Genomic DNA, 25,440 nt, shown 5'->3' with positions numbered 1-25,440 from the left:
AAAAGAAAAAGTTGTAAAGCAGCTCATTGTTTCCTGAAGCAGAAATAAAACATCATATAGGTACAATACATCCAACCAATAAACCAAGACTTAGGAGTTAATGTGTGCTTAGGAAAAAGTCAATCGCATCAATAGGCTATCAAGTTGCGTTAAAGCTGGTCTTGTGAATTTAAACGTGTCAAAACAACACTAAGTAACATAAAGCGAGAGATTTACAATAAATCTTTCATACAATAATAACAAAGTTTCATAGAATTGTACAGAAAAACGTCGAAGGTCTTAATTTATAATGTGCTTTTGGAAGAAAAAAAAAATAAGAATCAGCAAAATCTGAGTCTCCTCAGGAAGAACATCCTGCTCAGGAAGGGACAGAGCAGGATGTTCTTCCTGAGGAGACTCAGATCGTTCAGTGTCTGCAACAGACTCCTGAAGACCTTCTACCAGTCTGTGGTGGCCAGTGCCCTCTTCTTTGCTGTGGCATGCTGGTGGGGTGGAATCAAGACTGGTGAGGCAAACAGGTTCAACAAGCTGGTGAGGTATTTTTGAGCTTTCTTGTCTGTGCTGCTGTAACGCCCGAATTTCCCCTCTGGGGATCAATAAAGTATTATACTATCCTATCCTATCCTATCCTAAAATGTTCAATCAAATGTTAAAAGATGTTTTATTTTTTATGCTTTTTTAGATTGTTATTCAACTCTGGCATCACCATTGTTTTAATTCTATTTAGTCTTTGGCAGGCTACCTGTTTAGATTAGGTAGCCTACTTTTCAGTCCAATAATCACGAGTGATTTTTCTTTTTCAAACATACAATGACACTTGAGTCTGTTTAATAAAGTAAAAAAAACATTTTTTAAAGACATAGTCATCACAAAATCATAGCAAGTCCATATTTATCTAATTCACAATAATTGTTAAATACATTTCCTTCGCAATATCCACGAATCATCATTCATAATGTTTCTACTCGCAAATTGAGTCCGAATTCTACTGGTTGAGTCTGTACTACATGTCCCAGAATGCATTGCCTCTCACATAGAGACGTTATCTCCCCTCGCCGGCATTCAGCTCCTTCCTTTCCTTCACACCGTTTTAGGTTTTTTTTTTTTCCTGCTTTAATTCCAACTTTGTGCTCCAGGTGATCACTGCAGGATGAGCAGCAGGATGGGTCCCGTAGAGGTAAAGTGTAGCACTTTTAATGATCCGATTATTAACCCGATAACTGGTTTAAATGACAGAAACCTGGCTGATGGTTTAGATCGGCGCGATGTGCTGTGTGTTGTTGTTGTTGGCAGAAATGTGGCTAACCGCGCTAGCATGAAGTTAATTCCCAGAGACAACAAAGATAAACAAAATAAGATGTTAAATTTGGATTTGAATGTGAATTATTTTCCTTGGTGTTGCTCGTGTTGGGTTCCATGGGGAGAAGTCAAACCTAAGGCCAAACTCCGTTCAGATTTCTGCTGATTTTTGATTTTCTTGCTTTTAAGTAGGACTTCTTATAAAACAGAAATATTTTTACGACATAGTTATATCAAAGATAGTCTGCTGTCAAATTCGGGTATTCATTGGATTGATTACATGGCTGTTGTAGTTGTAAAGTCACCCACATACTGTTGGTGAGAAGTGACCGAATAAACTGTACTGCAGTCAAGTGAGTCCACAGATTTTTCAAAATAAAATGTCAAAGCGTCTTAATGCAATTTGAGCAGATTTTAACTTTAATTATCAATAAAAAACTATTCAGTAAAATCTGCTGAAAATTCTCATGACTACAGTCAGGGACATGAGGAATAATAATTCATTCAAAGTTTCTCGCCACCTATCACAGATTTGTCAAAATAAGATATCAAATATGAATCAAATATCAAAGCGTCTTAATGCAATTTTAGCAGACTTTGCCTTTAATTATCTCAAAAACTACACAGTAAAATCTGCTGAAAATTCACAGGACTACAGTCAGGGACATGAGGAATGAGAATCCATTTAAAGTGTCTCGTCACCTATCACAAATTAAAAAAAATATAATCAACATTTCTAAAAATATAATCAGCATTTTTCAATGTGTCTCTATGCAATTTGATCAGAATTCAACTTTAATTATTTCAGAAATTCTACAGTAAAATCTGCTGTAAATTCTCAGCACTACAGCCAAGGACATCAGGAACAAGAATCCATTGAAAGTTTCTTGTCACCTCACACAGATTAAAAAAAATTAAGCAACAATTCTAAAATATCAGTGTCTCTTTGCAATTTGAGCAGAATTCAACTTCAATTATTTCTAAAATTGTACAGTAAAATCTGCTGAAAAGTCTCAGGTACGGCCACGGACATCAGGAACAAGAATCCATTGAAAGTTTCTCGTCACCTGGCACAGATTTTTCAAAATAAATTAATCAAAATGACTCATATCAAAGCAAGTGTAGTAACGTTTGTCGCCTCTGTTCTGCAGCTGCTCCACATGACCGTCTTCTCTCAGAGTTTCTCTCCATGTGGTCGATACCTGGCAGCCGGTAACAACTACGGAGAGATCGCCCTCTTCAGGTGAGACAGCACACATACCTGAGAGCTTAAAGCCACCTGCAGCAAGTCTGTGAAAGTGTATTACAAAGCTTTATTAACCATCGTTATGTGTTGAAATGTTGCAGCTTGTCTGCAGCTCTGAGTCCAGAGGCCACCAGACTGAGTCAGAAACCTGTCCTCACATTCACAGGTGAGTACAAACACACTATAATGTTAGCATTAGCATGAGGCTAATAGCTGCTGCTCCTTTAATAAACTGAAAAAAGAAAATAACTTTATGTTTTTTTTTTATTATTATTATCTCCGTCAGCTCATGAGGGTCCAGTGTTCTGTCTCCTCTCCACCGACTGTCAGCTCCTCAGTGCAGGGAACGGAGAGGTCAGCGCCTGGAGCTGGGCCGAACTTATCAAGAAGGTGACTGTCACTTTAAATTCAAACCAGCGCAACAAACACTCCAGGTGGAGGTACAGATGGAGATAGACTTAACAACAAGATACATTCAGTCACTGTTGTTTACTCTCTCTCATGATCTGTTCTTCAGAGTTTTCAGTTCAATAAAAAGATACGATTGTTAAAGGGAAATTCTAATATTTTAGATCTGGGCATTATTTGGAGTCTAAATTGCTTCCATAGATTGATACATTCTGCAGCGGCGAAACAAGCTGTAATAACTACAAGCTGATTCTCAAATAAATCAAAGTGCGTCCACTGATTTTTTTAGATTTTGTTTGATTTTTCTCTCTTTATTCTTATTATATATATTTTTTTACTTTTATTCACCAAAACGTGCATACACACACTCACACAATAACAAATTTAAAAAAAAAGAGATACAAACAAGAGGGGAACTGTGGTACGATACAGTTTTGCAAGCAGATTTAGACAAAAACAGACAAACAAAACAAAAGGAAAAGGGTCAGCAAGGGACAAAATAAGTAAATGAGCAAACAGGACAAAGAAAAACCATGGTGGACAGTATAGTAACAAAATGATGTAAAATAAAACTGGTGGGATAGGTTGTACACATGGTGATGATTTTTAAACATGATTTTCTCTCTTTATGTCCTCAGAATGTCAAACCTGTGTGGACAAAAAGACCAAACTACAAGTGAGGCACATTTTCAATTTGCTTCCTGTCTGTCTGTCTGTCTGTCTGTCTGTCCGTCTGTCCGTCTGTCTGTTTGTCCGTCTGTCTGTCTGTCTGTCCTGAAGACTCCAGCTCCTGAGCCGTTTGTTCTGTTTCTGTCCTCAGATCCAGTCTGGAGATCCCCGAGATCAACGCCATGATCATCAACCCCAGAGTGAGTGTGGACGGTTTACTGCTCAGTACCAGATCAGATCCTGATGGGATGAATCCACCTCCTCAGTACCAGATCAGATCCTGATGAGATGAATCCACCTCCTCAGTACGAGATCAGATCCTGATGAGATGAATCCACCTCTTCAGTACCAGATCAGATCCTGATGAGATGAATCCACCTCCTCAGTACCAGATCAGATCCTGATGAGATGAATCCACCTCCTCAGTACGAGATCAGATCCTGATGAGATGAATCCACCTCTTCAGTACCAGATCAGATCCTGATGAGATGAATCCACCTCCTCAGTACCAGATCAGATCCTGATGAGATGAATCCACCTCCTCAGTACCAGATCAGATCCTGATGAGATGAATCCACCTCTTCAGTACCAGATCAGATCCTGATGAGATGGATCCGTCGACGCTTCAGAGAAACTTTGATTTCAAACATGAATCTTTTTTTCCTCCACTGTTTTCAGGCCTTGAGTCTGACAGTTTGGCCGACGCCCTCTTTGTCTTTGTGAGAGCGTGATGCGTTCACAGGTCGTGCTGAGCTCCGTGTCTCTGTGTTTCAGGACAACAGTCTGGTAATCGGAGGAGGAGACAACAACATCCACATCCTGGACCTGGAGAACGGAGTCTTCAAGGTCTGACCTGGAAATCCCGGAGTTCCTCCTCTTCACTGAGGAGTTTGGAATGCGTTCTAACGGACGCTCAAAACTGTGTTGTGTTTTTCAGGCGGTGCTGCAGGGTCACTCGGACTACGTCCACTGTGTGAGCGTGAGAGAGAGGGAGGCCGAGATCCTGTCGGGGGGGGAGGACGGCGCCGTGAGGATGTGGGGTGAGTGGCGGCGGCGGCCATGTTGGACTCGGGTGTAAAAAGCAGCAGAATGTTTTCATATTAATCACTGATGTTGTGTTGTTCAGACAGCCGGACAAATCAGTGTGTTCACTGCATCGAGCTCTACAAATACGAGGTGAGGAAACTCCCTTCTCTCCATCTTTTTAATGTTTTTCTCTTCGAGAAGAAAGGTGACCACGTGTTCTGTTTCAGAGCTGTGCTCGGCCTCAGTACGGTAAATGGATCAGCTGTCTGACCACAGACTCCGACTGGATGGTGAGAAAACACAGACGCACACTCACTAGACCTTCATTTATATGTGTCTGGGATAGGAGGAGATGTTTTTATGATTATTAATCTATCGCTTCAGGTAAAGGCGGGGAGAGGATGTAAAAAAATTGTGTCGTTTGGAATCAGCTGACGCTTTGTTTTTTTTCTTCTTTGCTTTGGGGAAAATCTATTTATTTAGAGTAAAAACATGTTCTTCATTCTTCTGTGTCTCTTTCCTTCCAGTTGTGCGGTGGAGGTCCGTCTCTGTCCCTGTGGCATCTCCGCTCTCTGTCTCCGACCTCCGTCTTCCCGCTGAAGGGCAGCCAGAGACAGGCCACCTTCCACCAGGACTTGGTGAGCTCGCTCTCTCTCTCACGCTGTTAGTGTGTGTGACGCTGGAGTGTGTTAGGCTGGAGTGTGTTAGGCTGGAGTGTGTGACGCTGGAGTGTGTTACATTAGGCTGGAGTGTGTGACGCTGGAGTGTGACGCTGGAGTGTGTGATGCTGGAGTGTGACGCTGGAGTGTGTTAGGCTGGAGTGTGTTAGGCTGGAGTGTGTTACATTATGCTGGAGTGTGTTAGGCTGGAGTGTGTGACGCTGGAGTGTGTGACGCTGGAGTGTGTGACGCTGGAGTGTGTTAGGCTGGAGTGTGTTAGGCTGGAGTGTGTGATGCTGGAGTGTGTGATGCTGGAGTGTGTGACGCTTGAGTGTGTGACGCTGGAGTGTGTGACGCTGGAGTGTGTTAGGCTGGAGTGTGTCGCTTGAGTGTGTTACATTAGGCTGGAGTGTGTTAGGCTGGAGTGTGTGACGCTGGAGTGTGTTACATTATGCTGGAGTGTGTGACGCTGGAGTGTGTGACGCTGGAGTGTGTTACATTATGCTGGAGTGTGTGACGCTGGAGTGTGTTACATTATGCTGGAGTGTGTGACGCTGGAGTGTGTTACATTATGCTGGAGTGTGTGACGCTGGAGTGTGTGACGCTGGAGTGTGTGACGCTGGAGTGTGTGACGCTGGAGTGTGTTAGGCTGGAGTGTGTGACGCTGGAGTGTGTGACGCTGGAGTGTGTTACATTATGCTGGAGTGTGTGACGCTGGAGTGTGTGACGCTGGAGTGTGTTAGGCTGGAGTGTGTTACATTATGCTGGAGTGTGTTACATTATGCTGGAGTGTGTTAGGCTGGAGTGTGTTACATTATGCTGCAGTGTGTTAGGCTGGAGTGTGTTACATTAGGCTGGAGTGTGTTACATTATGCTGGAGTGTGTTAGGCTGGAGTGTGTTACATTATGCTGGAGTGTGTTAGGCTGGAGTGTGTTAGGCTGGAGTGTGTTACATTATGCTGGAGTGTGTGAGGCTGGAGTGTGTTACATTATGCTGTGTTGGCGTCAGGGATAGGTCAAGATATCGGTACAGCAATTTAGCGTCACCCTGACTCCTCACATTGACAGTGACAGTATGAGAGTGACGTTATCAGAAGTTAATTGAGCGGTGGCGCAGTGGTTAGTGCGCGCGCCCCATGTATGGAGGCTATAGTCTTCCCATGAGGCGGCCCAGGTTCGAATCCAGCCTGTGGCTCCTTTCCTGCATGTCATTCCCCTCTCTCTCTCTCTCTCCCTGATTTCCACCTCTATCCACTCTCCTATCTCTCCATTAAAGGCACAAAAAGCCCAAAAATAAATCTTTAACTGACCAAAGAATCCCTGGAAACACCTGATGGGCGTGTGACGCTGTGTTGAAGAGAGTTATACTAACGGTTGTTCACAGCTCCTTTCAAATTCCCAAAGTTTAAAATTGCCATTTAGAGACTGTTTGATTCTCACACAAAGAAGCATGATCTTATGAGTAGTAGTGTGGATTTGTTTGCGAGCTAAAGACACCGGACAAAGGCCGCTTGTTTCTGTTATCATAATTGTATGTTAGCCAGCAGACGAGGGAAGAGTCAGGATTTGGAGATGACAGCCTGATGACGAGTGAGGAGGAAAAGCTTAGAGGGCGTGAAGCATGAATGAATGTCTTTTTTTGGAGGGGGGTAAAAAATATTGTATTGACTCTTAACTTCTTATTCGAACAATTTAAGACGATTTGTTGATCTCTTAAAATGATCCTAAAAGCATCGACCCTGTTTGTTCACCTTCTCCCTCCGTAGATCTTGACCGTCGGTGAAGGTCCGTACGTGTCCCACTGTCTGCTGGGTGGAGACGTCAAAGCTCAGATCCCCTGCACACCGCAGAGCCTGAACACACTGCAGCTCAACACCAACAGCACCGAGCACAGGGTGAGTCAGTGAACGCATCGCATCCTCACAGAAAGACAACAGAGGGTTTAAACACATCATTCCCCCCCCCCTGAGGTGATTGTCTGTTAATTTTAATGTAAAGCTTTTATTTAAAAAAGTAAATAACTGTGTTTGTGTGTTCCAGGTCCTGACCGTGGGCGGCACCAGCAATCGCATCGACGTGTTCACTAACCTGTCGTACCGAGCGTTTTCACTCAGCTTCTGAAACGCGCTCAGCGACATGGTGACTTGTTGGTTTCTGTCAGTATTTCCACAGTTTTTAGAAACACCGTTCACTGCTTTTGTATCGTTTATTCTGAAGGTAATAAAATATTTTGTCTCATTTTATACAAACTCTTTTAATTATTTGTGGTAAATAAACAACCAAAAACAAAGTTGACTGAATTGGTTTTTTTTCAAAATAAAATCCAACAGACAACCGTGGTCAGAGTTTGAAAAATAATTTAGAAAACTAAAACTTTGACAATCTGAAGATTTCTTCTTTTGAGAGTCAGATGTTTAAAATGATGCCTTCAGTTTCTGTACACTGGGTAACAATGCTGCTTAGCTTAGCATAATGACCAGTGGACACAGAGGGAGAAAGACAGCTTTGTGTTTGTTGACACATCAAAAACAAGCACGGCGCTGGATAGCCTAGCAGTTATGTACAGAGGCTACAGTCCTCGTCGCAGCTGCGTCAACACTGCAGGACTTAAAGCTTGATTCAGATTTCATAATGTTTGAAAGACTCCTGTGGGAGTGGCTTAAATCTGATTTGATGTGACTTGTGCTGTTCAGACAATCATAAAAACATCAGATCTGAGTCACACGAGTAAAAAATAATAGCTGCAGTGTGAACGCAGCCTGTGAGGGGCGGTGCAGTTACACTCGGAGACCTTTGGTAGGCGCCAAAACACACCAACCCAAATTCCTTTAAATCCATCTGTTATATTTACCGCTTTTTTACTCATTCAGGCTGGAGCCGATCCCAGCTGACATTGCTAGCCAGTCAATCACAGAGCTGACATATAGAGAAGGACAACCAGCCACACTCACGGGAAATTTTAGAGTCACCAATTAACCTAACGAGCATGACTTTGGACTGTGGGAGGAAGCAGCAGTACCCGGAGAGAACCCACACATGTACCGGGAGAACGTGCAAGAGAGGCTCCTGTCAGACGGGGATTCAAACCAGACACCTCCTCGCTGTGAGGAAACAGCACACCACTGCACCACGAGCAGCCCAAACGACTTACAACTCACCAAGTGAACATTTGACCTTAAATTAGATTCTTGATTTCAACAGTTAAACTGCTGTTTTTTTCTGATCGGGACAAACTGAAGTGACTGAAACTAATTTAAAAAGTTGAAACTGAAAGGTTTAATTATGATAGCAAAAAAATACATTTATATTTTCACTTTGAAAAGCAAAGTGTACAAACATTTCTTAAAGTTCTTTATGACAGATCCTCTCTGAGGTACAAAAACAGAAACTCATTCAAACAAACACAAACCATTCTGTGTTGCATTCAGGGGAGCAGAATATATATCGGGAGATTTGAGAGTTCAGCTGTTACATGCGGTTCTGTTACTCTTTTCCCTTTTTTTGTTTCCTGTTGATGCAGAAACAAATTAAATACAAGTAAGCGGCTAAAATCTGCTGTTTCACAATAAGGCTTTTGAATACAGCAGAAACATGTCGACGTAAGGACACTCTATGACGCAGGTGTAAACAGGCGAGGGGGCTCCATCAGCATCATGCCAAATAGTCTTAATTTTCCCAGAATGCATCAGGGATTTGATCAGGTATGTCATTCTGTTAACATCCGCAGGTTGAGCTCATGGAGCGTTCAGGAGCGTGGGACACAGCAGCTTCTTGATGTTAATGAAAACCGTCAACAGGTGGAGCCGTTTGTCTTAAACACTTCACTGATGAAACCTGTCCAAGGTCAGACGTTTAGTGTTTACGTCATTTGAAAAAAAAAAAAGTGTCTTTGTGTCAAAGCAATGCTGTCAGGTGACCTCAGGTGGGCGGGGCTTCATGCAGCAGACAGGCAGGCCTGGCGGACGCTCTGAGCCCAGGTGTTGAGCAGCTCCGTCACCGAGTGTTTGTCAGGCAGCTGCAGCAGTTTGGACGTCATGTTTTTGTGGACCGTTTGCAGGAAGCCGTTTGCACCTGGAAAAATCAGAGACGAATCATTCACCCAATCAGCTCGTTATGTTTGACACATTAGACCAAAGGCTCATCAACTACATTTGCACAAAGGCCAGCTTTTTTCTTAACAGACACCACGGGGGCCGGACTTTAAAACATTCTAGCACATAAACTTCAAAGCTGCAAAGTTCTGGAATCAGCTTCACTTGTTGCATTTCTCCAACAGTCTGTATATGTCTGTCTCAACTTCATCACCATACATCTATAAAGTGTGTGTGTGTGTGTGTGTGTGTGTGTGTGTGTGTGTGTGTGTGTGTGTGTGTGTGTGTGTGTGTGTGTGTGTGTGTGTGTGTGTGTGTGTGTGTGTGTGTGTCTCACCATACTGCTCCCCGTCGTCGGCCCAGTACGGACTCTGATCAGGATAATCTGCAGGAACACTGAGCTGCAGAGGAGGAACACTGGGGAGGTTTTTATCGTCTGAGGACACAATAACATTAAAACAAAGTTAGCCTTAGGGGGAGGGTAAACTACGAAGCAGGGTGTTCAGTTCTCGAGGGAAATTCTGAGTTTTTTGTACTATGAAGGTGGTTCACTGCTTATCTTTCAGGTCCCAAACCCCCCCCCCCCTCCCTCAGATTTTTCTATACTCACCAAGCTTGCATACGAGGTGCACGGTGCCGTTGTTGCTGCAGAACGAAGGATCAAGGTTGACGAGGAATTTGACGTCGAGGCGAGCCACCTCCCCCTGCAGGATGTTCGGGATGGTCTGCCTCTCGTCGTCCTCGTGTTTCCTCTTCCTGCCCGAGACGATGGGACCCCTGACAAGAACAAAAAAACTCCTGTAAATATTCACAACTATCGTCCCTGTGAACTAAAATAGTAAAGGAAGTTATGAAGTTATTCTAAAGTGAGCACTTTATTTTGAGATGCCCATTTCTAAAGCCTCCTTTGGAGATTTGGCTTGTCCCTGTTACTATGGCGACTGATCGCAAACACAGTTTCCTGATCTGTGTGACACGTACGTGATGGGGGGTCCATGGATGGTGGTCATGGCGGGGGCGAAGGTCCTGTATAGAGAGTGGTTGAAGACCGGAGAGCGGATGTTGGCCATGACGGCGTCCAGCAGCGGCTGACACAGATACTGCTGCTTGGTGGGAACTGGAGGGGGAGGCGGCGTCGGCTGAAACAACACATCAAACTTTCAATCACACATCAGATGTTAAAAATATTATTCAGTGTGTTGGAGCAACGTGAGCTGTGTTACTCCGTTATTATCCAGGAGCAATGAGCTTTGTGTGCGGTTTACCAAAAAAAACAACTGGTGGTGCAGTGGTTAGTGAGCGCACCCCATGTATGGAGGTTATGGTCCTCCAAGCGGGCGGGTTCAGGTTCGAATCCAGCCTGTGGCTTCTTTCCCGCATGTCATACCCCACTCTCTCTCTCTCCCTGATTTCCAGCTCTATCCACTCTCCTATCTCTCCATTAAAAAGGCACAAAAAGCCCAAAAATGTATCTTAAAAATAAAAATAAAAATCCACTTTCTAAAAACAACAGACAAGAGGCAGAGAGTCCTGTTGGAAGAGTCGGTTAGCGCGGCTCATAACATCATCGTCCCCTCTAAATGCAGAGGCGTAACAGGGGGACGAAGTGATCGCCCTGAGGCACCAATATTTCACCTTTGCGGAATCTATACCAACGTAAAAAGCTTGATGACGGCTGAACTTGCATGCGGCACTTTTGCAGAAAAAAACAAACAGTCTGACAAAAGCTTAAGACACAGCGAGAGGAGTTTAAGTTTCAATCAGAAGAAAAGTTTGGACAGAAGGAAACGTTCTCACCACGGCCATGTCGTTCTTCAACTTCTCCAGAGCGATCTCACACTTCTGCAGCGTCTTCAAAGGACACCTGCAGGTCACACACACACACACACACACACACACACACACACACAAATGAGTTAATTGAAGTCAATTAAAGCGTTGATGATCGGTGTGAGATTCATTTTTCAGCTGCTACCTGGTGTTTGGATCAGTTAGGATGTTCAACAGACTCTTCATCTTACTCAGGTCCTTTTTTCTGTCTGTAAACAAACACAAAAAATATTAACGCTTCTGTAATGACTTACATTCACTGCTTCGTCTATGAGGAGCCTGAAGGTCCAAGGTGACGTCTTTAGATCTATCTCCATCTACAATCAAATTCCTGCAGACATCACGGTCTGAAAAGTTTAACCATGAAACATTGTATTGATTTTTTTGACGGACAGTCTGAGCTCCGAGTCTGACCTTCGTTCTTGTCGATCTTGTTGATCATCCTGCGCAGAGGTTCGATGTATTTGGAGAGCTGTTTGAGTTTCTCCATGTACTGCTGATCCTCCAGAGACGTGGGTCCAGCCGGACTCATCACCGAGCTCGGGTTACCTGCAGGACGGGAGGGAGTGAGGGAGGAATCATTAGTAATTACATTTTACTATGTCTTCTTATGTTCTGAGAGGCTTCTGTTCCCAGAGTCCTCCCCTTGTTTTGTCTGCTCTACGATTTATCCCTGCTAGAAACAGCAGCCTGAAGTCTCAGGTTACTTTAGATGTCTGGATTAAAAAAAAAAAAAAAACTCTGACAGACTGAAAACACGGAGTCATCTTCAGAGGAACTAATTTAGATTTTTATGATTTTGAGAATCCAAAGAGATAACTGGTGGTATTTTTGTGTGGTTTGGTCTGATTGTGATTATTTCCCCTTGTTATGATGACCGTTGCTGTCCGTAATTTGAATCACTGACCTGGCGCTTTGCATTGTGGGAAACAGTACACAAGGAAGACTGGTCTGATGCATACTGTAGATGTTTCCTGAATCATACGCATCCTGGTGATTTTTGGCATATTGTGTTTTTGGTCATATCAGTATGCACTACTAGTAGAGTAGGTGGTTTTGTAAACAGCCACAGTTAACTGAGGCGGAGTTATGACGCCAATTTTAAGATAAAGGTCGTCAATGCAGCACCATCATGAGACAACTGTCAAGAAAAATCTTCAAAGTGAGTGAGAGGAGAACGTGTGAGTGTGTTTCTGAAAATCAGCAGCACCTGCCCTCAGACTTCAGAGAAGCGACTGTCTTTACAGCACTAAACGTTTCACTTAGGGCGCTCTCACACTAGGCAACCCGTACCGTGCCCAAGCATGTTAGACCTCCAAAGTCCAGTTTGTTTGAGGAGTGTGAGTGCTCCATGATCAAACATGTAGTGAAGTCTACTGGAAATGATTGAATGATGAACTGAATCTAAAGGGATTCTACTAAAGGGTGTTATAAACAACAACCTACCTGGTTTAATTCGATATATTTATTATGAAAGATAAGATCTTTTTAGAAGATTCTTTATAGAAGCAACATTTGTTCCCTAAAAAGATTATACAGCTGTGCAGGTTGTTCAGATAAAGTTCTGTTGTTAACGTGTTTCGATTTTGAGTGTGTACCTGGAGTATTGAGCGGCCCTGGGGAGGGGACTCCATAGTTCTGGGGGGTTCGACTGTTGGCGGGGCTCGGTGAGGGCTGAGGCGATGGACTAGGCTGGAAACCCCCCGGAGACGGCGTGGGACCGGAGCTGCAGACGGGAAGAGGAAGACGGATAAAAAAAATGAAGTAAAAGTGAAATAAATCAGAATCACTGTGAGCGTCCGAGGGCAACAGAATCACGTGTCCAGCTGCTGCACCTGGCTGAGTTGGGCTGCGAGGTGGGGGGCTGAGGTGACGGCTGGGGAGGGGGAGGCATCGACTGTGGGGTCTGGACTTGTACAGGTGAGGGCGATGACATCATGGAATGCTGCTGCACCTGTGGAGGGTTGGACAAAAAGAGACGGTAAATCAACCAATCACAGGAGGAGAGGCTGCAGCCGCTGAAGCTTTATGACCCACGTTGAGACTTCATGAACGTCTGATTCAAATATCTGCTGGATTTAGTTTTCAACACTTCACTTTATGGATAATTCTTTTTTTTCACACCTCAGCCTCTAAACGATGAATAGCTTCAACTAGTTTTGGAATCACTCCAGTACATTTCTTCAGGCAGCAGCAGTGACAGAGGCTGTAAGGGTTGATTAGAGCTCCTTGGGTGGTAAGTTCAGATGAAAGTAAGCCCACTAAAAGTTCATGTTTCTGTTACTGACTGACTTTAAGTGTGTGGAAACATTACAGATAAAAGACCTTGATTACACTCTCTTCACAGTTAACAGACTCCATTAATTAAAACAATCATTTTACCTGACAGAACCCAGAAGCTGCTGATCTTTGTCCTGGTTAGTCTACCTCTGAATCACAAAACTGTCTCTTATTTAGCTGGCTGCAAATGGTACATTTAAATATACAAATAAATGTACTTCAAACTAAGTAGCAGGTCTGTGGTCACCATGGAAACAGACAAAGTGGTTTGAGTGCAGCAGAATGTTTGGGTTGCTTGGCAACGGGTCAGAGTCAGTTCAGATGTGGAACTAGTTGAATTGGTACTGTTTTCTTTTATATGACGGTCTTTGAACTGTCACAGAGAAACAATATAACAATCCAGAGGAGATGTTAACAGCAGTGCTGATATTCACTACGTCTCTCCCTCTAATGCAACACTGCTTAAATAAACGCACTGATTTAACTGACAAAATCATGTTTAAATATCCTCTCTGCTGCCCATAGTTCAAAAACCCTCCAGCAATATGATGGAGCAGCCTTTATGTCGCCTGAGAGGCAAAGGTCAAGGAAAAGTAGTAATCATATGGAGCTGTTACCAAATGTGTACACGATATGTAGAGCATATAAATGTGTACCTCATTTTTAATTGGTTGGAGCTGAAATACACACCATTCATTAGTTACACATGAGTCGGGCCTCCCAATTGGCTGTCTAAGGTGATCAACAAAACGTGCTCGGAGAAGGGTTGTTTCGCCCTTCGCTCAGGCTCACAGGCTCACTGACTGCCCCGCCTCACTAATCAGTTGTAGTCCTGAATTCGGGAGTCATTTCTATCAAACTTGTACTCCAAAACGCTGAAATTACTAAAAAGTATATCACCTTTTAGTTTAAATGCATGATTATGACACAATGAGGGAAAAAAATGTGTTTAAAAAAAAGGCACTGTTTGGGATAAATTAGCTTGTTGCTAACACACTCCCATTCATTGTGTGTTGCAGGCAGCTTACTCACTGCACAAAGCATGCTGGGATACCTAGTGCAAGCACCAGGCTGGCAGCACGTCTCTCTATCTTCACACACATTTGTGGATCTGTGTTTGCTTTTCGCCACATCAATAGCAGCATAGATTCAGGTGATATGTGAAATATATAATATATGTGACTGTAGAAAGGCAGAAGCATCAGGGCAGACAGAAGTTAAAGACACTGACAGACAGAAGCACGCTGTGGAGGACAGGGAGGGGTCTGGGGATAGATACCTGCTGTGTCATCTGCTGTCCTCCTGCCGCGGCGGCGGCAGCGGCGGCGGCGGCAGCTGCGGCCGCTGCAGCAACGTTCTGAGGGGGGATGGAGGGGTTCAGGGGGGCTCGAGGCATCCGGGTGGTAATCATCCCAGGACGAACCAACTTTAGAGGACACACAACGGAGACATGACAGCAACGGTGAGCAGAGAGGACACACACACACACACACACACACACAGCAGCACAAATGTTTGCCTTTCTATAACTGTGAAGATTTTTCCAGCCTGAATTTACAACACTGTAAAAGTCGAATAAATTAAAGAAAATGGGATCATGTCTTTTGCAAAATAAAGTCTGTACTTGAATGTTTGTCGGTGTAATCTTGATTGTGGGTAGTTTATGTTATTCAGTGAGGAGAAATCTCAAATAGAGAAAACTTTTAGAATGTTTTGAAAACTGGATTGTGTAAAATTTCTCAAGAGGACATTTCTTCGTCTGAGATGGTATTGAAAAATGTTTAATCTTTAGATTGGAAGTTAAAACTAAAACAGAGAACAGACTGGCGTGTGGTCAGTGTCATGTGATGTCATGTTGTTGTGTTTCACAGGAAGCACCTGAGCTGGAGGCGGTTGCCATCTCACCTGTCCCGGGACAGCTGAGCCGGCTGCAGCAGCTGCGTTGAGCTGTGCCTGCGCCGCGGCCTGCTGTGCCGCTTGCTGCGCCTGCACCTGCTGCTGCTGCTGCATGGCTGCTCGGGTCTGCTCACACACAAAGCATAAAAGCAGAGAGGCGGGTTAGCAAGAAAACAGGAACTCCAGGTGATGATTTATTCTCTTGAGAGTCTGACCGGTCACATTTATGACTTTATTGCTTTTGCACATTATCAAGTTAAGTTGATGCCTGCAGGGGGCAGCAGTCTCACCTGGAAGGCCTGGATCTTGAGCTGGTGCTGCTGCTGCTGCTGCTGCTGACTGAGCGAGTTGATGGGAACGTGCTGAGCGGAAGCCATCTGTCCGGCCAGAGACTGAGGCACCATGCCGGGCTGCTGCTGCTGCTGCTGCTGTTGAGTGTGTGGAGGCATCTGACCGGGCTGAGGCTGAGCCTGATTCTGAACCTGCTGTTGTTGCTGCTGAACCATGTGTTGGATGGACTGAGCTTGAGCCTGAGCTTGAGCCTGAGCCTGAGCCTGAGCTTGAGCCTGAGCCTGAGCTTGAGCCTGAGCCTGAGCTTGAGCTTGAGCCTGAGCTTGAGCCTGGGCTTGTGCCTGAGCCTGAGCATGCTGCTGCTGGAGCTGCAGCTGCACCATCTGCTGCTGCTGAATCGTCGTCTGATGCATCTGCAGACACAAGAAGCAGTGTTTGGTGATGTGATGTCTTTACTAAAAGTGAGAGAATACCAGTCACAACAAAACAGTAAAAAACATTTTAAAGTTGACATGAAGGGTTTACTTCAGTCTGGTTGTAGAAATCTTTTTCCCCCCTCTGTTCGCAATTATCCCGCCAAGGAACTGCAATATACGAGGGACAATTTAGAATTTTCCTGATGGGAGGATCTTTTACTTGATACCTTTAGCCTCAATCTTGGAGCACTTCAATGTCTATCATCATCTGATACTGTAGGTGATATAAACCTCTGGGAGTGGATTCAAATTCCTCAGTCATTCCGGTGAGTCGAGCAGCGTTGAGGTTCAAGTTTAAAGTCTTTGATCTATCAGCATCACTTATGTGCACAGTTCTGTTTATTAAGATACATAAATCAAAGATAATATTGATGTTAATGTGGTGAAGATACCTGGTTCTGCTGCTGCTGGTTCTGGGCCTGTTGCTGCTGCTGGTTCTGGTGGTGCTGCTGCTGCTGCTGCTGTTGTTGTTGTTGTTGTTGTTGTTGTTGTTGCTGTTGTAGCTGCTGCACCCTCAGCTGCTGCTGCACCTGGAACTGCCGCTGCTGCATGGCAACGTTCTGCTGCTGCTGCATGGCGTTCTGCTGCTGCTGCTGCTGGGCCTGTTGGAACTGCTGGAACTGAATCGACTGCTGCTGCTGCTGCTGCTGTTGCTGCTGCTGCTGCTGAGCCTGCACCATCTGCTGCATCGGCATCTGTCCTGGACCCCCTACTAAAGAGTGAGTGAGAAGATCATGAAGGACAAAATGATCTCCAACTCAGTCAGAGGAAAGCTCTGGAGTATCAGACACACAACGTGCCGAAGCGAAGACCGAAAGGAAGACCGACTCGGTCCACCAAAATCTGCAGTTTAAACGCAGCCAGCATCCCCGGAACGAAAGATCAGCTTTAACAGAAGACACACACCACATGGAGGAAACACACTCACTGGATTGTGGGTTTCCAGCCACCCCTGCCATGGCATGCTGGCCTATCTGCATCTGCCCCATGGCCCCCATGCCACCCACTGGAGCACCGGTGGGGCGAGGCCCCATGCCAATGGCACCCGGACCCCCTCCAACCCCTGTCAGGTTAGTCAGGGCATTCATGGGATCTAGCAGAAGGGTAAACAACAGACAATATTACGCAGCACCAACATGCACAGCAGAAATCATGAACACTACGAGTCCGGAAGTGACAGGTCCAGCAGAAGAGAGAACACAGCAAAGAAAAACCGAAATGGAAAGTGAACCAAACGGCGCAAAAGCGGAGTCCACTTACCTGGACCACCAAGAGTCTTCTTGTCTGTAAAAAAAAAAAAAAAAAAAATCATTAGTAATCACCGCACTCTGATTTCTTCTACATTCTCTGTGTGATAACTGGAATAACTTGTATACAGTAATACATTCTCCTCCTGACTTGCTGGTGTATATTATCAATATTTAAATTGCAAAATGATCTCCCTGCCAATTTCACTCATCGCATCCTTACTTCATGACTACTCGTGGTGGAATGAATGAATGAGGGTTCATCATCATCGGCCAAAAAAAGAAGATGACAGCGGGATGATGCCAGAGAGGATAAAGAATGATGAGATGTGCCTTTAAAAAATACAGATATCCTGCACTTTAACTTTTTAGTGGCTTTTTATATTCTTGAGGTAATCACACATCCAGATGAATCGTGTTTGAAATGACTGCAAATTCACTACATTGTGATATTATCGATATCACCATGGGCCGGGTATCTCGTATGGCATTGTGGATTACCCTGCACTTCCCAGCCCGCATGCTAACAATTACGTTGATGTTTTTAAATCAGGAGTTGACTCACAGCTCACAGAGCGCGACGTGTTATTGCGTTACAACTTACGGATGTCTCTGAAGTGTATGATCAGCCTCGCCACCAGCGATAAATACTCCTCCTAAAAAAAAACAAAAAAACAATATCAACACCTTGAAAGAAATATCATCCTTCACTGAAAAGACTCAAACAACACGCACTTCATAATGTTCTTGTTTAGTGAGAAAATATCCTGCAGTGGATCAGTACTTACTCTGGATTTGGCTTTGACATAAACATGGTTCTCCATGTCATTGCTCGACTTGGTGTGTGCCGTTCCTGCCTTCCTCATTGCCTCCTCACTGAGAGGAAACACATACAATCAATCCACTGAAATAAACTGCATTCATTTGGCAACATTTCTTCAGATTCAGTCCTTTCTTCCTCTGAGCGTTAAACTGGCACAAACACATTTCTGTACAGATTTTATTTTATTGATTTTAATCACAACGTCACCCTGCACTCTCATTCATTCTTTAATTAACAATTATTCTGGGTCTTAGTGGTAATTTCATGATGTTTGTTTACAGCTGTTGTGTTGACTGAGCAGTTTCTCAAACACAAGTTTCAAGGATTTGTTTGCAAAACTGTTTCTAAATGTTTATTCTGGCGTGAGATGCTGTTAAACCTTTTGGCCAGGTCGCGAATAAGTCTTATTTGTAAAGTCATACTTTCATTAAAGTTTCTGGCATGCACATAATAAAAGAATACATATGTTTACATTTGCATTGCATGTAGCCTTTGTAAAAATAAAAAATAAATCATAATACGTTTGAAGCTACTGTGATTCATTAACTAAACAGCTCTGTGAACACCTGGTGAAAAAGGTAATTTATATGAAGACACTCAGGGTAATGAACGTGTGTATGAACTAGCTAGTTTGACATGATTAGGCGGATTTAAACTTACAAACAAAAACACAACAGATAAACATATTTCTGCACAGTGCCTACATGAAAACAAGAGGTAGGAGGTAGGAGGGAGCCCGCTGTATGAGCGATGAAAGCTAACACTGAAATCTGCCATAACATTCAATTAAGGTTGTTTTTTTATTATTATAGGCACGCCGATTTAAAGAGTCGGCTCCGCATTTTAATATAAACTGTTTCCCGTGTTGATAAAAATGTTTTAATTGCTGCAATTTTGCGATTTTGTTTAAAGTGACCATTTTTCAAAGGGGAATCCGGCTCAGTTAGCTCGCGATAGCTCCGCTAATGAGACTCGCGCATCAGAAGGTGTTTATATAAACACACAGCCAAGAGAAACACACATATCTTACATTTGAGCGACGACTTTTTGTCGAAACTGAGGGCTCCTCCAGTCGCTGTCTGGTCCAGGGACTTCCATTACAGAAATTATATATTTAATGAGGATTTTTCACTGGAACACTTTAATGTTTTCCCTCTGCTCTTCCTCCTTCCGCTCTGAGGAAAATGGCGGCGAGTGGCGAGCGTTGTGTTTGTCGCTACAGCCGCCTGCTGGACAAACTGTGGAACTGTTCACTGGAGCGAAACATGAATTTAATATGGAGGACGACATCTGACAGAAGTATAAATAAATAAATAAATAAATGTATAAATAAATACTGGAATGAATAAATAAATAAATAAATAAATGTACAAAAAAAATACTGGAATAAATAAATAAAATAATGAATGAATAAATAAATAAAAGAATGAATAAATAAATAAATGTATAAATAAATACTGGAATAAATAAATAAAAGAATGAATAAATAAATGTATAAATAAATAAAAGAATGAATACATAAATAAATTTATAAATTAATACTGGAATAAATAAATAAAAGAATGAAGAAAAAAATAAATAAATGTATAAATAAATAAAAGAATTAATAAATAAATAAATGAATGTATAAATACATAAAATAATGGATAAATAAAATAATGAATGAATAGATAAATACATGTATAAATAAATAAAAGAATGAATAAATAAATGTATAAATAAATAAAAGAATGAATAAATAAATGCGTGAATAAATAAATAAAAACTGGTAAATAAATGGGACATAAAGACCTGCTGCGGGAAGTTGCTGACCAGCTTGAGAACTGTGAGTTTATTCATAGGAGGGTTAGGACAAACTCTGAAATAAGCCATCTTCACTTCTTCAGCTAGCTGTCAGCATTGAACGGAAGTAGTAGATTTGGAGCAGCGCACTCCTGTGACCAATCCTGAATGAGACTGACGTTAGTCCCTCCTACCTCATTAGCATACCGACACAGAAATGTAGAAATAAATAAATGTAGAAATGAGTACATGTGGAAATAAATAAATGTAGAAATGAGTAAATGTGGAAATAAATACATGTATAAATAAATAAATGTGGAAATAAATAAATGTAGAAATACATTTAAGACATTTAATTATTTATGTCCCATTTATTTACCAGTTTTTATTTATTTATTCACGCATTTAATTATTTATTTATTCATTCTTTTATTTATTTATACATTTATTTATTTATACTTCTGTCAGATCTCGTCCTCCATAACCCAAAACTTCAAGTAAAAGCCCATCATCCCAATTTAAAGGTGCACTATGTAGATTTAATAGTGAAATTTGAAAGTTGGAGAAGTGAAACAATTATATAATATATTTTCTGAACTAAATAAACAAACTTTATTCAAAGGAAAAAATGGGACACTGTCTGGTACCTGGTTTCACTGTTGCGGCCCCCCACTATAACTTCTCGTGTAGTATTTTATCTTCAAACAGTGTTACAGGGACCAGACTTTCCTCTGAGGACAGAGTTATGAACATGTACCACATAATCTGTGCATTTCTCCAACTTTCACATTTCTCTACCAAAACTACATAGTGCACCTTTAAGGCCCGAGCAATTTTACTAGCCTGGTATTGTCGCACGATTATATTGCCCGTGAATCTGCTCACCAAGACTGTAGCCAATTTGTTTTAACGACATACCAAAATAGTCCTAAAATTATAAAATCTTTAGCTAAGGTCTAAGTACACCATCAACTTTTCTTTTTTTTTTATCTTTATTTACACACACACACACACACAACATGGCATAACAATAACATGCTGGGTGGCTTGGCATAGGAATCCAGGGAATCCATAATCAAGCAGTTAATTCAATTCATGAACAGAAAGAGGACGATGGATCACAGTGAAAAATAAAATAAAGATTAGACTTAAAGAAAAAGAAGATTAAAATGTCTGGGTTTTCAGCAAGTGCAATTCTTTCTACTAAACTGAAAAGTCTTTATCAAGTCTTTGGAAATAGTCACATAGCTCCTGATGGAAAACGTTGAAAGTAGGCTCTTTAGATATTTACTTTTATGAATAAAACTTTCCCAAGCAGTATTCTAGCCTATATAAATGGCCAAATCATACTTTGGTCTTCCTCAAAATCACCAAACAACACATCTCTTTTGCCTAAATGAGAAAGTGAGGGGAAAAGTATCTAAAGTAGTCTAAAGAAATGGAAGAAAGGCTGATATCAAAAAGCCTTATTCATCATCACGTGAATTCAGACCCATACTCTACATAATAATAATAATAATAATAATAATAATAATAATAATAATAATAATAACAATAATAATAATAATAATAATAATAATAATAATAATAGCCTATAAAGAACCACATTTAAACAGGCTATAGGTAGGCTAAGCAGGTCCGTGTTGGGTTCATGTGCAGGTTAATGTTGATGTCAATTATTGAGGACTGCGGCAGTCAGATTTTACTTTCACTTTCACTGATATTGTAAAAACCAAGTTAACGTCCCGACGTATCCCACTGCGGTAAAGCCAGCCGCTCCTCCCTTTTGCCTGGTGAAGTGAGCTTTATCTCACTTCACCATCTCGACGAGAGCTGAGGTAAATAACTAACCTAGCAGTCTTAAAGCTTCATGTTTAGTCGTCATTTGTTTTTTATTAACACGCTGATCAAAACTGAAATCTTTCATAGCCTGATGGAAGAGATCTGTTGGACGTGTAGGCTTTTTTTTTAAGCTCAAAGTTATTATAATGGTCAGGAGTTGGGTGTGAAAACAGATAAATAAGTGAGGATATAAATAAGTTTAATAGTCTAGCCTCTTATTGTTTGAGTGCATGGGGTTAAATGAATCATTTTTAGACCTGTGAGGATGATACAAATTAAAGGTCATGGTGTTGTGATTACAGATGTAGACTAAAACTAAAGGGCTTCAGTAACCTACATATTATCATGGTAACCACGACACGCTAAAACTTGAGCTTTGAGGTCCCGGGGGGTTATCATGCAAACAGATGAGGCTGGTATAACATGAAGATATTCAAGACAGGCTCTGGCTCTATCATGATCCTATCACACTGATGCACAAAGGACCGTAGACGCGTTGTCATGCCAACAGAGGCTAAAACTACAAGGTCCAAGAACAGTAGGCTATATCAGACTAACATTCAGAGGCTAAACATGAAGGCTTAAAGCCAAGGTCATGTTCATGGTACCAAGATGATAAACCAAAACTTAAAACTCACAGGTTCATATTTTATATTATTTTAGTTAAGTTAACAAACTAAGGCTATAGTTTGAAGGTGTCAGGACATGTTATCATGCTAACAGGTTCAATGCAACAGTATTATACTGAGGCCAAAGCTAAAGAGGGGGGAAGGGGAGGTTAAATCATTTATTACACTCATGACATTAAACAATAAAAGTCCTAGAATGGAAAAGATCTCCGGATTTTTACAAATGTAATTCTATCAGGTGATCTCAGTCAGTGTCTTACTCGTCATGTAGGCTACATCAATATGCTAAATGCAGCTACAATGCCCAGGTATATCAGGATGTCAGTGTTCACGCTATATTTATTTGTGTGTTGCAGTGATAAACAGAAATTTTCAACTTTCATCTGAAAACAAGACGATGGGTGATGTGTTGAGCTGGGAGGAGCGTGAGAAGGCCGCACTGGACCGTTTTGTGGAAAGTCTAAAGGATGGTCCAGATCTAGGAGTTGAGAAGCACTTAGTGATGTACACCAGTCAGTCGTCTACAGACAACCTCAGACAACTTTATGAAACCAGGAAAATGCAAGCGGCCGACTGCGCTGCAGACTGGATTAAGAACCTGGCAGAGAAGCTGGCCGCATTCACTAAGTCTGCTGATATAGCTGGACTTGGAGCACTGGCCATCGCCATCATCATTGACATGGTTTCATTCAGTCCGCCTGAGGAGAGCATTGAAGAGGCTCTGCGATCAGTGTTAGCAGAGGAGAAGACCTCCGAGGTCTGGGATCTGATCGACGAGTGTTTGAAGAGATTCACAATGCACTTTGAGAACAGAAACAAGCTGAGGAGCGACCTTGAGCGGATCGAAAGCCAGCTGAGTCTCGCTCTCACCAAGTTGAAGAACTCCATGGTGAGGGACGGGCACATGCCGAATCAGTCTTTAAAGGTGTGGGTGAATGGAGCAGCCTTCCACATCCAGATGCTGATTCACCTGGAGAGACTCGGAGAGAATCAAACCTGCGACCCGATACAGAATCTCATCGCAGTGTACCAAAGAGATCTGGACACACTTTTTGAAAAACACAAGGAAATGATAATGGGAAAGTGTAGACTCGATTTTTTTGCCCCTTGTATCAGGGTTATGCTGGGTGAAGATTCAGAGTATTATTCTCTGGATTTAGGTGTCGACTACGAGAAATACTTTGAGGCATATTATGATCACAGGTACCACAGACAGAAGCTTAATATTCAGGAGTATTTCAGTGATTTAAGACAGAATCTGCCACAGCTGGTTCGTCTTACAGGCTCCTTCAGTGTCAACTGAGAGCTCAACCAACAGAAAAAAAACACATTGAGTTGAACCAAACTGTGACAGGACACACGCTGTGGTAATGAAGCCTGGTCATGGTCCCAAGACATTTTACTCGATCTTGTTGTTGATGTCTCTACCTTCACTGGACTCTGTATCAGTATTTGGACTTTGATTTATCAAATTGCATTTCAATTTGATTCCTGATCATTTCTATTGTGACTCATCGTGCCCCTGATGATCTTTTCAATCAAGCTCTCGTGATCTTTTGTATGATTTGACTCGCTTAAATCTTCCATCGTCTTGAGGATTTTTTCTCTGTTCCATAGCTCTTTTGATTTGGACTTCTTTGGATCTGATGTGTTGTTTTTGACTGATTTGTTTTCTAGTTGGACATGCCAGTTCTTTGATAATGTTTAAAGTAAGCTAATCATTTGGACGACTCAGTTCTTCGGCCTCAATCTCAAGGATGTCCTTAAAATTGGGGCGGCAGTATCTCAGTCTGTAGGGACTCGGGTTGGAAACCGGAGGGTCGCCGGTCCAAGTCCTGGTGCGGACCAAACATGGAAGTTGGTCTGGTAGCTGGAGAGGTGCCAGATTACTTCCTGAGCACTGCTGAGGTGCCCTTGAGCAAGGCACCAAACCCCCTCCCCACCACCAGCTCAGGAGCGCCCGCTGTGGGCAGCTCCGTCACTCTGACATCTCTCCATTAGTGCATGTCCATAGGATCCTGTTTGTGCATGTGTGTATATATTTCAGCCTATGTGTGTGTTGCATGACTTACAGAGTGTAAAAACAGAACTTTCCCCTTGCAGGGATCAATAAAAGTAAAATCTTAATCTTAAATCTTAAAATGTAATGGGTTATTAAGACTCTCTTGTTCTATCTGTGTTTGAAATTTCAGTTTTAAAATGTGACATATTATGTGCGATAATAAATGAATCTGCCAAATTCTCTGATTCAGACCTGCATCTGTCAGTATAATGTAAATCCTGTCTTCTTTTTTAACCTTTTATTTAAACCCTCACTCTTCCATTTTCCCTTCTTTTCGTCTCTCTCTGCAGATCCATGTGAAGTGGGTTTTTTTGTGATTACTGATATAACACACATATATATCTGACATTTTTCTTGGATCATTTCATATCCTGTTAGAACAGGAAGCTGTGAAATATCCAATTTAACACAAAGCAGAATGTAACAGTTTCCTTAGAAGAATTTGACCGAGATTTAAAATCTCAAACATTATTTTTGGGTTAGGATAGCTTGATGCAGGTGTCAGTGTCTTGTGGTGCAGTTGACCAGCAGGGGGCAGCATCAGACTTTCTGTGTTGCACATTATATTTGAGAGGTTTATAGACTTAAAGGTATCATAAACAAGATTATAGTTTGGGTTCAAGTTCATCAACACCTGCTCAGCAGTCTTTTGGGTGAAAGAGGAACTGTTTTTTGTTTTTTTGGCAGGAAGTCCAGAAGGTTGACTTCTCCCACTTGATCTTTGTGTTGATCTTTTTTTAACTTTCATTTTCTTGGATCAGTTTTAAGCTGATAGGAAAGCTTCCCCAGAGTTTAATTGGACCTGGGGTCACATCGGGACAAATCTTTCTGAGCTGAAGTGAATCTTTTTTTAAGAAACGTTTAGCCACTGATCAGATCAGATA

At 42.2% G+C, this 25,440-nt stretch overlaps 3 protein-coding genes across 6 annotated transcripts; 2 read left to right on the top strand and 1 right to left on the bottom strand.

Annotated features, from left to right (window-relative positions):
- Nucleotides 1–429: 429 nt before the first annotated feature.
- On the top strand, nt 430–7,597 carry thoc6 (THO complex 6). 2 transcript variants are annotated; one of them, XM_065964679.1, is made up of 14 exons: nt 430–531; nt 1,137–1,177; nt 2,451–2,542; nt 2,647–2,711; nt 2,832–2,935; nt 3,592–3,629; nt 3,774–3,822; nt 4,397–4,468; nt 4,560–4,662; nt 4,749–4,798; nt 4,876–4,938; nt 5,176–5,286; nt 7,074–7,202; nt 7,348–7,597. In XM_065964679.1, exons 2-14 carry the CDS (start codon nt 1,151–1,153, stop codon nt 7,426–7,428), a joined length of 984 nt encoding a protein of 327 aa, XP_065820751.1. In that variant the 5' UTR covers nt 430–531; nt 1,137–1,150; the 3' UTR covers nt 7,429–7,597. The 2 variants fall into 2 exon arrangements, with proteins under 2 accessions (XP_065820751.1, XP_020513901.1); XM_020658245.3 differs by lacking the exon at nt 430–531 and having other exon boundaries at nt 1,023–1,177.
- A 962-nt stretch (nt 7,598–8,559) lies between these two features.
- Nucleotides 8,560–19,432, bottom strand: med15 (mediator complex subunit 15). 3 transcript variants are annotated; one of them, XM_065964676.1, is made up of 18 exons: nt 19,272–19,432; nt 18,207–18,294; nt 18,023–18,074; nt 17,432–17,455; nt 17,100–17,264; nt 16,564–16,883; nt 15,695–16,108; nt 15,414–15,530; nt 14,788–14,934; nt 13,064–13,182; nt 12,827–12,954; nt 11,643–11,777; nt 11,374–11,437; nt 11,196–11,262; nt 10,380–10,537; nt 10,009–10,175; nt 9,736–9,834; nt 8,560–9,378 (listed from the first exon to the last, which is right to left on the bottom strand). In XM_065964676.1, the coding sequence occupies exons 1-18, from the start codon at nt 19,337–19,339 to the stop codon at nt 9,242–9,244; spliced, it is 2,469 nt and encodes an 822-aa protein (XP_065820748.1). In that variant the 5' UTR covers nt 19,340–19,432; the 3' UTR covers nt 8,560–9,241. The 3 variants fall into 3 exon arrangements, with proteins under 3 accessions (XP_065820748.1, XP_065820749.1, XP_065820750.1); XM_065964677.1 differs by having other exon boundaries at nt 16,564–16,880; XM_065964678.1 differs by lacking the exon at nt 17,100–17,264.
- Nucleotides 19,433–21,760: 2,328 nt separating this feature from the next.
- LOC136183131 (uncharacterized) lies at nt 21,761–24,733 on the top strand. The gene is made up of 2 exons (XM_065965198.1): nt 21,761–21,861; nt 22,851–24,733. The coding sequence occupies exon 2, from the start codon at nt 22,892–22,894 to the stop codon at nt 23,795–23,797; it is 906 nt and encodes a 301-aa protein (XP_065821270.1). The 5' UTR covers nt 21,761–21,861; nt 22,851–22,891; the 3' UTR covers nt 23,798–24,733.
- The last annotated feature ends 707 nt before the right edge of the window (nt 24,734–25,440 follow it).

Source organism: Labrus bergylta, chromosome 16, assembly GCF_963930695.1.
Source record: "Labrus bergylta chromosome 16, fLabBer1.1, whole genome shotgun sequence".
Lineage (NCBI taxonomy): Eukaryota > Metazoa > Chordata > Actinopteri > Labriformes > Labridae > Labrus > Labrus bergylta.
This window is presented reverse-complemented; position numbering and strand designations above follow the sequence as displayed.

What these genes read in the sequence shown, in the direction of transcription:
- med15 (XM_065964676.1), bottom strand. Translation starts at nt 19,339, where the DNA reads ATGGAAGTCCCTGGACCAGACAGCGACTGGAGGAGCCCTCAGTTTCGA. An exon ending in GACAGCAGATGACACAGCAG is followed by an intron (nt 13,183 to 14,787) that starts GTATCTATCCCC and finishes AACCCTCCACAG; the next exon opens with GTGCAGCAGCATTCCATGAT. An exon ending in TGAAGAACGACATGGCCGTG is followed by an intron (nt 10,538 to 11,195) that starts GTGAGAACGTTT and finishes GTGTTGTTTCAG; the next exon opens with CCGACGCCGCCTCCCCCTCC.
- thoc6 (XM_065964679.1), top strand. Translation starts at nt 1,151, where the DNA reads ATGAGCAGCAGGATGGGTCCCGTAGAG. An exon ending in GGAGAGATCGCCCTCTTCAG is followed by an intron (nt 2,543 to 2,646) that starts GTGAGACAGCAC and finishes GAAATGTTGCAG; the next exon opens with CTTGTCTGCAGCTCTGAGTC. An exon ending in CCAACAGCACCGAGCACAGG is followed by an intron (nt 7,203 to 7,347) that starts GTGAGTCAGTGA and finishes TGTGTGTTCCAG; the next exon opens with GTCCTGACCGTGGGCGGCAC.
- LOC136183131 (XM_065965198.1), top strand. Translation starts at nt 22,892, where the DNA reads ATGGGTGATGTGTTGAGCTGGGAGGAGCGTGAGAAGGCCGCACTGGAC.